Genomic DNA, 10,675 nt, shown 5'->3' with positions numbered 1-10,675 from the left:
TCTCTGCATATCAAACATCTTAGGCATAATAAGGAACAGGTACTTTTCATCAAGTATTGATATGTTGAACTTTAAGTCCCTACATACATTTATAATTTTTTAAAGACCATGATTTTGTTATCTTAAAAGTAGGGTATTCCCTTGCATTTAGTTTTACCTGAAGCAGTTAACCAGCTGCACTCTCAAAGGACCTGAGAGGTACAGTCTTACATTTGATAATACTTCTAATATGTGTTTTTAAAGGATAAATTCTTAAAATTTTCTTAATACCGGTTTTACATGTCCTCAACATGATTATAACAATGTATGTTCAATAGATATATAAATAAATGTTTTCTCTGCTAAAAAAGTAGAGTATAAGCATAAAGATGAAAATCCCAATAATTAATCTGTGAGCATTAATTATGGTATGCCAGCTTAATTGGATTAAGAGGCACCTAGCAGATTAGTAAATTATACTTTTGGTTATTATCTGATTGGGTCTTGAATGCCTGCCTGGCCTTATGTAGTATTTATGGTTCGTGGTCCCTGTCTCAGGAATTATTGTCCTCCTAGGCTTCCTAGCTGACATAAGCTAAGCAATTTTGCTCTGCTGTGCCCTTCTATCATTGTGTTTCTGCCTTAGAGCCTACTGACCATGGACTGAATTCTTTGATTCTCTGAAACCATAAACCAAATTAAATCTCTCCTTTATGTTATGGTTGTTGGGTATTGTATCCCAGCAACAGGGAAGCAGACTAATACATAATCTTGCTATTAGAGATAATCACAACTAATATTTTGTTTTATTTTCTTAGTTTTTTAGCTATATAAGTAGAAAAACTGTTCAAGTCATACTGTATATTTAATTTGATAAGTAAATCATGATTGTTTATAAGTTATAGACACAAGATTAAACAATCTGTTTCTTGCCCCTTGGTACCAAAATCTACTCAGAAACTTGGGTAATTTAGTAAAAAGAGTTTAACTATATTTTCTATATAGGAAGGTTACACAATTCAGATTAGAAAAATAATTACTTCTAATCTCAATCTATCACTATGAACATTTTGGTTATTCTTCTAGAATTATTTCCCTGTAAGTAAACTTATGCGTTTTTTAAACCATTGTACCTATTTTAAAACTTTTTGTGTGTGGATTATTTTATATAGATCAGTGGCATTTTTCAAATGGCTTTGCATATTTCCATTTATGGCCCTCCCTTAGTCTTTATTGATAAAACTTCTGTTCATGAATAATGCTGTACAAGTAAGGGATTTTGATGCTTTTATCCTTGAGACACAGTCTGATTATATAGGATAAATTCTTAGAAGGGCAAATTTTGGATATAAGAGTATACAGCATTGGGCTGGGAGTATAGTTGCTTAGTAGAATACTTGTCTAGGATATACAGCGGTCTATGTTCAATCTTCATGTCACACATACACAAAGTATGTTAATTTTTATGACATTTATATATATGGTCCCTTTACATTCTAGAAGGTACTGATACTGAGATTAGCAGGGAATGAGATGATTTACTACTCTTTTTGAAAATCAACTTTAGGTGTGTTCATTTTTATTCTTATATAATTTTTGTGTAGTATGAATTGCCTTTTATTATTTGTGCACCATTCTACAGTTAGTTCAAAAACAAACAAAAAGCTCAATTTAAGTGTTCCTTATAGGGCCTGGGGAGATAGCTCAGTAGAATAAGTGCTTGCCAAGGACCTGAGTTCAATCCCTCATTCTGCAAAAAAAAAAGAAGAAAAAAAAATGCTCCTTATACATTAGCAACATGAACTGCAGATCTTTTATTATCTTATATAACTTTTATTAGCATACAGATTTCAGTGTAATTTTAATTAATAACATGGTTGAATTATGTTACCAAGTTGGTTATTGTCTTAGTTACTTTTCTTGTTGCTGAACCAAAATACCTGGTACCCAGAGTTAAAAAGGGTTTTTAACGCACAGTTGGTAAAGGTTTCAGTTCATTGGCTGGCTCCAGGCAGGGTAGCCTGACTGAGAGGCCTCACAGAGGAGCAGCAGTTCATGGTGGGCAGAAGGCAGCAAAACAGCAAGCAGAAAGTAATAAGTGACAGCATTAGCCCTCTTTCTGTCTCTTATGTATTACCTAGTGTACCTGCCCTTGGTGGGTAGTATTCACACCCAGGGTCGAGTACCCTTACTCCTACCCAGAACTATGCCAAACCAGTCAGTCGGCTAATTTAGTAATCACATAGCGTTGGTCTCAGTATCACACGCTTTACATCCAGGGACATCTAAAAAGCCCCACCTCGGACCACAGGTGGCTTTGGGGGACATCTGGGAACAACTTATAACAGTAATCTTTCAATAGTGTTTATAAAGTCAAGATTATATGCATCTATAATTTTTCTTTGACTTTTTGTAGTTTTAATAGTTTTCATAGTGTACTTTTTAAGCCATCTAGATTTTATTTTGGTTTAGGTTATGAGGTAGGGCTTGTTTGTTTTCCTAAAAGATTTATGTCTCAAAACTGTTTAGTGGCTGGGGAGATAGCTCAGCAGCATAAGTGACTGCCTAGCTAATATAAGGTCCTGAGTTCGATCCCTGGTACAATAAACAGACAAAACCTAGTGAATTGTTATAATTTCTCTGCAGTTGGTTGGTTTGTCATTCAAATGCAGAAAATAATGACTGAAGTTCTTTAGTATAAAATATCTTAAATTGTTGCTTTGGTAAAATATCTTTGGTAGAGTAATACAGTGCTCTTACTGTTTAGTAATGCTGAAAAAAATTTTCTTGTCTAGTTATAAAGTAAGGCACATCCATTTGTGCTATAGTGAAGGATGTGGCTAAATAGTAGAAGCAAAGTAAGTTGCAAGGAAACAACACAGAGCTAAGCTGCAACCTCAGGCAGAAGTATGTACTTAGAACATTGAGTAGAGTCCTGTACTTGAGCACAAACTTCAGTTTAGCTAAACCTTAACTTCCTCTACATTAGATCCCAGTTATTAGCATAGGCAAAGAATTTTCCATATTATTTAATACAAACACTGAGAAATCAAATGTGTTCCAATTGTGAAACAAGAATTAATACAAAAAGTAATCCTAAATGATTACCAGTTTGTTTTATTGCTCCTAAAAATAGAGGAGATCAAATTAATGATTTGTCTGTGTATAAATTAGTATAGCTATTCCTGAGTAATTCTAGGTTTTATAGTCATGAATTCAACCCAGCACAGATGAAAAATTCTTCGGATTTTTTTTCTTTTCTTTTTTTTTTGCGGAACTGGGAAGCAGGCCCTTGTTCTTGCCAGGGAAGCACTTATTCCACTGAGCCATCTCCCCGGACCCTAAAAAATACTTTGGATAAAATGTTTGTCTGTACCAAAGAGGTACAGATTTTTTTTGACACTTTTGCATAAACAAGAGTAGAACAACTAAGTTATATTTATTTGAAGTATAAAAATATACTTGAAGTATACTTTAAAATATTCTTATATTAATATATGAGAGAATATATGCAGGTAATATGCAAATACTTTGCTATATTAAAGAAGAGCATGAACATCCACATTTTTTGGAAAGGGAGTAGGATCCTTGAACTAATCCTGTATAGGAATCAGTGTGTGATTCTTGTTGCCTTCTTGTCCTAATGAAGTGGTATACTTACTTTTCTTTTTTAACCTCTATAAAAAAAGTTTAGAACAAGCCATGTCTGGTGGTCTAATACCTATAATTCTAGCTATTGGGAGGCTCAGGAAGGAGGATTGTTAAGTTTAAAGACATCCTCGACAACATAGACCCTATCTCAAAACATTTTATTTTATTTTATTTTTTACTTTTTAATATTAATTTTATTGAGAAATAACATTGAGACAGTTCAAAACAGGTTAGTACGATAGTTACAATAATTAATACATTACATATTGTTGTTTTCGTAGTAGTTATTCATAGTATAAGGTGCAGATATGATATTTTGTCTAAACACTATTAGTACAAATCTTCTCATCGAATTAAGAGAAAGTAGCTTAAATTTTTTTTTCACTACAAAATGGTCCTTCATTTATATCCCCCTTTTTAGTTTTGTCAGAGATGGGTATTCCATTGTCATTCAGATATTGTAGGTGTGTAAATTCAGCAAAGTAATCCAATATAGTCCAGTAGTCCATAATAGTAGTGGGTTATCCACAGAACTGGCAATGTCAGAAGTTGTTGAATTGAGCCTTTTACAGCTCAGCATATTAATATGGCTTTACTTTTTATACCTTCTTTTTATACTTTCCTGCTGGATGGTTAAGACGAAGATAAAGCAAGACCTATGTAACATGAAATGTAACTTTTGTATCTGACGAGGTCAGTCAAATCCCCTCAAGATTTACCCTGAAAACTTGTACAACAATTTGTAGATCTTTTGTCAGTGTTAGCCATGTGGATGAGTCACAGCCATTGCTTGCCCAATTTGCTCTCTGTGAAAGCCAGAGAATGTTTTCTCTCCATGTGACTCTCTTTTGGCACACTCTACATTGTCGATCACTTTCCTCTGTGGCCCCATAATCTTCTTGATCAGAAAATTTGGGACACCACTGAGTTACAGGATGTTACAATACAGGTTCTCTTATGTCCTTAGTCCTCACTGACCTTGAATGGCTGGGGCCAAGATGTTGGCTATCCTTGTAGCCCTTCTTTTTCTCTAATTCATAGGCAGTTGAGCTTAACATCACTATCTGTCTGAATATCAAACACCTTAGACATAACATGAAACAGGTATTTTCCATCGATCGTTGCTATGCTAAACTTTAAATCCCTACAGAATGTGAAAAACAATATGAAAACAAGATTTTAAACAGGACTGGGGATATATATGGCGTAGTGTAGAGTGCTTGACTAGCATACAAGAGCCCATGGGTTCAATTTCTAATGTTTAAAAAGAAAAATACAAGATAGCTTACTTATTTCCCTTTTCATTTTTGTAACCTTGATTTTTTTAGGCAAAGATTAATTTTACAGAGACTAACAGTGAATTTTATTTTGGTTTACAAACATATATATCCAGTTCTTCTTCAGCTGTTCTCTTTCCCCAAGTAGGAGCTACTTATGCATTCATATTTTGTTAGAAAGATTCAAGAACGTGCATGTGTGTGTGTTGTGTTTATGTTTGTTTGTTTATTAGTATTTTTTGAGACAGGGTCTGCTATGTAGTTCAGCCCAGGGTGGCGTTGGACTCACAGTAATCTCCCTGCCCCAGCTTCCTGAGTGCTGGGACTACAGGCATGGGCCACCATGCCTGGTAAAGATTCTTTAATATTCACTGAGATTATTAAAGTAATTGAGAATTTTTTTTTATCAGTAAAGCATTTATTAGCAGTCAGACTACTTCCCATCTAAAAAAACCAAAACCAAAAATGACTGTTTTTAGGGATTCTCTTACGTTGGATGGAGTAGAAAGCTCCCCCTCCTTCTAAATGTACATGTCAGTGATTAAAATAGAAAGTCCTGTCCCATTTTTGAGACTTTGTATATGAATGCAGTAAATAGTACTAGCATGAAAGTTACTTTTTACACCATTTTTAAAGTCTGTAATTCTGTAGCAATAAGTATAGTCCTGTTGTTTATACCATCACTATTATCTGTCTCCTAGATTTTTCATGTTTGTCAACTAAAATCTTGTAACCTTTTAGACTATTTTCCCATTTCTTCTGTTCCAGTTTCTGCCATGCACTGTTTTTGTTTTTTTTTTTTTGTTTGTTTGTTTGTTTGCTTTTGTTTTTTAATGTCTATGAATTTGACTGCTCTAGGAATCTCATCTAAGGGGAATTGTACAATACTTGTTCTTTGGTGACTGGCTTATTGCATTTAGTGTATTTTCTTCAAGACCATTCATTTGCCCACAGATACCTGGATTTCTTCTACCTTTTAGCTAATGTGAATGATGGTTCTGTGAACATGATTAGCAACTGTTTGTTGTCTGTCTGCCTTCATTTCTTTTGAATGTAAACCCCTAAGTGAAATTGTTTCTATTTCTAGTTTTTTAAGAACTGTCACACTGTTTTCCACAGAGGTTGTACCCTTTCCATTTCAGATTCTTTTTGGTAGCAGGTCTTGAACTTGGGACCTTGTCCTTCCCATTTCTGCTACCAAATTTTCTTCATTCTTGCCAATACTTATTTCCTGGAGATTTTTGTCTAATACAAATAATTATCTTAATGATGTAAAGTGGTATTTTATTGCGATTTTGGCTGGTATTTCATGCCAGATGAGTGATGTTGAGCATCTTTTCATGTGCCCATTGGCCATTGTGTATCTCTGGAGAAAGCTGTTTTCTGGTCTTTTTTTCATTCAGATTATTTTCTTGTTGTTTGAATTCTTTATATATGTTGGATATCAGTCCCTTATCAGATCAATGACTTGCAGATATTTTCTTCCATTCCATTGATTGATTTTTCATTCTATTCATAGTGTCCTATAATTGGGCAAGTTTTTAATTTTGATAAAAGCCAACTCTGTTTTCTCTATGTTGCTGTGCTTTAGGTATTATAGCCATGAAATCATTGTCAAATTCAGTGTCCTGAATCTGTTCAGTATTTTTTGTAAGAGTTTTATAATTTTAACTCTTGTTTAGGTATTTGATCTATTTTAAGCTCATTTATGTATACAGTGGAAAGTAAGGGCCCAACCCCCATCTAGTTTTTCCAGCATACTTTGTTGAATAAGTTGCCCTTTCCCCATTAAGTGTTCTTGACATTCTTGTTGAATGTGATTTAACTGTGATGCAAGAAATCATTTCTGGGCTGCCTTTTATTCATTTGTCTGCATGTCTTTATACTAATACTGTACCATTTTGATTTCTATACTTAGGTCATAAATGTAAAAACGGAGCTAGAACTTTTGCAATAGGGAAGGGACAAGAGTTGGAGGAGTAAGAATATGTAACAGCTCTACATGATGAATGTGATCATTATGTACCACAAATATACTAATTTTAAGAAAGAACAAAATAAGATACTTAATGAGCTATGTGAGTTAAAAAAATAAAAGCAGAATGTGTGTGCTTGCACCTTTGTTATTCACTTAAGAGATGACGTTTGGGATATGTGAGGTTCATCATTTTTTTTTTAGTTTCATTTTTAAAAAGTAGATTGAATTATACTTTGTATTATATGCTAGAAAACATTTTAACTTCTAGTTATACTTTTATTAAATGTATTTAATAGCTGGACATAGAATACTTACATGTCATCATTCAGATTTATCCAAAAGCACCACATAATATTTTATTTTTATTTTTTAAAATTATTCATCCAGGGTCTCAGTATACAGCTCGAACTTGTAGTGATCCTCCTGCTTTCAGCCTCCAGAGCTCTGGGATTATTTATACTGCTGCTAAGGCTCATCAGGCTCAGCATGCCTGGGGGCGGGGCCAGCGCCGTATGTGGTGCTAGGATCAAACCCTGGTCCCTGTGCTTGCCTAAGCAGATGTGAAATTCACTGAGCTATATTGCTGGTCCTTTGTTTTATTTTATTATTGTTTTTTTGCAGTCCTGGGGATTGAGCACAGGGCCTTGCACCTCTAGATAAGCACTGTCCCATTGAGTTAAATCCATAGCCTACAGCCTCATTTTAAAAGCACCAGTTTTCTCCCCAGGATTTGCTTAGTCCTGATACATAACACACTAGTTTGAAATAATAATTTACTTTCAAATGTATAGAGCTCGGTAAGTTGTAGTTACACCCTCCACAGCCCTATACGCAGGGTGACAATTTCTAGTGTTGTATTAGGCATCAACTTTTGGTCTTCCTGTGGTCTGTTACATGACATTTAGAAAAGTGTGTTTGATATTCTGAATATCTGGAAAGAGAAATCTAAAGACTTTTCTAGTTTTCCACTGTGAGAGGTAAAACCAGAGCAGAAAGCATTTTGAGCCATGACATTTTCTATGAAGAGGGTAAACCATTTGGGATATGATATGTAAGAGCCTTTGTTGCTAATCATTCATTTATTCATCAGATCGTTAATGGCGGTAGACATTTTGCTAACCTTTGAGGACAGAGATAAATATGACATGTTGGGGCCATGAAGTCAGTTCTAGCTCAGTAGGGAAGCACACTAGTTCTGTAGGAATGAATAAGTATAAATTCATTGTGCTGTATACAAAGTAGAGGAGGTCCTGAGCCAGTCCAGAGTAACATGGCTGATGGCAGTGTGGAGGTGTATGTCTGTGGAAGCCTGCTAACTGGTCAGGACACAGCATGAATGCGTGGGGAGTTTTGCAGAATCCAAAATGTCATCTTGTCATTGTTCAAGTTAAGTATATTTTAATCCTGACTTAGAAATTGAAATGTAGCTGTCAAAGATTTTTCCTTTCACAATGTTAAATTAAGATATAAACTCTTAGTTCCAGGGTCCCCCATGGTGGTTTTGCTAATATCATGGGTGGAAGTGGATTGCAAAACTTTACAATTGCTGCTGTGCCATATACTCCAAATCTTTTACCAACTTCAAGCACCTGGTAAGTTAGTTTATGTAAATGCATCTTGAATTGTTTGGGTTAATTTTCAATGAACACAGGTCAAACTACTTTATAGCTAAAGATGTCAGTTATGTTCTCTAATCAGCATTTCGGATGGATAAGTACGTTAAAATTTTTGCTCCTTCTTTTTTGGTAGGGAAAATATTTGGGGAAAACCTCACCTACCCAAAATTTAATTGAATGTGGTTCAAGAATCACTAAAGTTACAGTTGTAAATATTATTGAGTTATACCATCACGTCAAGCTAAATTGCCCTATTACTTATTTTAAGCTGAAAGCAACTTATTTTCTTCCACTACATTTGCATGCTGAAAGTGCAATGCAGTATTTTTCCCCTTTTTAAATACTACTTCAGGGTTTTCCAATTTGAATGCAAATTTGGAAAAGTAGTTTTATGTTAATTACGAGTTTTTTCATTACTAGATAAAACAATCAGAAATTTCATAGATTTTCTGTTTAATGATGGCATATATTATTTTTAAAGCATCAACATGCTCAAATTACCTGAATACCCAAGCAAAGAAATACTAAAGGACAGACTCCTGGTGGCACTGCACTGTGGCAGCTATGGTTACACAATGGCATAATGAAACCTGAAAAACTCATCTGACTGCTGATGCACAATTCAGAGTGGCAGAAGCAATTTAGGAAACTGTCAACAGAAAAGTAGCCTAAATGCAACCCATAGGCAGAGCTGATGTGTAAAATTCATAAAGAATCAGGTTTTCTGTTTTTCTCTTTTTCCTTTTATATTCTGTGATACAATTAGAAAATTAGAAAACTACCACAGATATTTTTTAAAACTGCTAATTACAAATAGTATAAAGTGTCTTTTTTCATGTTTCTTAAATCTTATTCAAGATTGTGTTAAGGCAAAATCTTATTTTACATTCTGCCTCTGTATGCAGCTATCTTGTTAAAAGTGTATTTTTCTGTTTATTTTCCTATATATGAGGACATCCAGCTGGTATGTTCTACTGCATGTAAAGTATGATTTATATTTGAAAAACAATTGTAAAGAATGAATTAATTTAGATTGTGTATAAAGCCATAGATATGTATTTTCCCACATTGTATTATATTGCAATGATTTTCTAGGTTTTTAGTACTTTAATATATAATGTAAAATTTAGACTGATGTGACTAAACAGCTGATGAAATGACATGTAATTTATATATTAAATCTTATATTATATGAAGTAGCATCTTTCAGTGATCAGTTTCCATATGTACATGTTGTGTTTTTGCTTATGCCTTATTTCAACTTAAAATTAAGGTAAAATTTAAATATGATACTTTTCCATATTTTTATGACATTCATGTGTGAGTTCTGGTAACATATTTGAGGAAGTAATCTGATGTACAGATAATTTAAATATGTAATGTTTTATTTCTTAAAATTGTTTTTTGTTATTAAAATGTTATATACAAATGATAATGCATAATACAGATCATTGGGGCTTTAAATTTTTGGGTGGTCTAATGAGTTTTATTGTTTGTTTTTGTTTTGAAAAGATACCTTAGACAGTCACAGTACGAGTTTTAGAACACACATTTGCCAGAGGTAGGAACACATGTAGGAATGCTACCAGAAGCATTTGTAATGTTTAGGACCTTGCTTCTGGAAACTAATAGAATCCCATGTCATTATTGACAGAATGATATATGAATATTTTCGCATAAGTGACATTTAGTCGAGAGCTATACATTGAAAATAACAGGAGCCAAATGGTACAAAGTTTTTTCTTGGTTATTTTGAGTCCTGTTCTGCTGCCTTTTTTAACAGAATATTAAGAATATATTAACAGACAATGGAATTTCTTAAAAATATGTTTCTGAAATTAAGATTCAGATGCTTTATTTTATTTATTTATTTATTTTTGTATTTTAGGGAAGGATCTACAGGGTGTTCAGGGTCTCACTGCTAGATTAACTCATAGTGATCTGCCTGTTTACAGCCTCCCAAGAGCTGGGATTGCAGGCATGTAGCACCATGCCCAGTGTCAATCCCTGTCTCAGTGCTCCCTGAGGGCAGGGACGGGGCCACACATCAGGCCCAGGGATCGAACCCCTGGCTCTTGCACCAGCTTGCGGGTATCAGATGCTTTATTTTGAGTAACTGAAGTTAATGCTTTAAATTCTGGGGTTTTTAATTATAGAAGTGATCATTAGGGCCG

General features: G+C 34.1%; 1 protein-coding gene across 5 annotated transcripts in view; it reads left to right on the top strand.

The window, feature by feature from the left end:
* The window catches only part of Hace1 (HECT domain and ankyrin repeat containing E3 ubiquitin protein ligase 1), a 169,160-nt gene that overhangs the window by 82,042 nt on the left and 76,443 nt on the right, over positions 1-10,675 (top strand). For 3 of the 5 annotated variants that reach the window (XM_023722341.1, XM_023722344.1, XM_023722343.1), the window contains 2 exons: positions 8,364-8,477; positions 8,983-10,351. The exons of 1 other annotated variant lie outside the window; for it this stretch is intronic. In XM_023722341.1, the coding sequence (XP_023578109.1) occupies positions 8,364-8,477; positions 8,983-9,085 (217 nt within the window). In that variant the 3' untranslated portion in view covers positions 9,086-10,351. Of the gene's footprint in view, positions 1-8,363; positions 8,478-8,982; positions 10,352-10,675 lie in introns of those variants that run through there. One more of the 5 variants, XM_004637452.2, reaches the window with a different exon arrangement.

Source organism: Octodon degus, unplaced genomic scaffold (genome assembly GCF_000260255.1).
Source record: "Octodon degus isolate 3935 unplaced genomic scaffold, OctDeg1.0 scaffold00090, whole genome shotgun sequence".
NCBI classification, from domain to species: Eukaryota; Metazoa; Chordata; class Mammalia; order Rodentia; family Octodontidae; genus Octodon; species Octodon degus.
The sequence above is the reverse complement of the archived record's forward strand: the minus strand, read 5'-3'. Positions and strand labels throughout refer to the sequence as shown.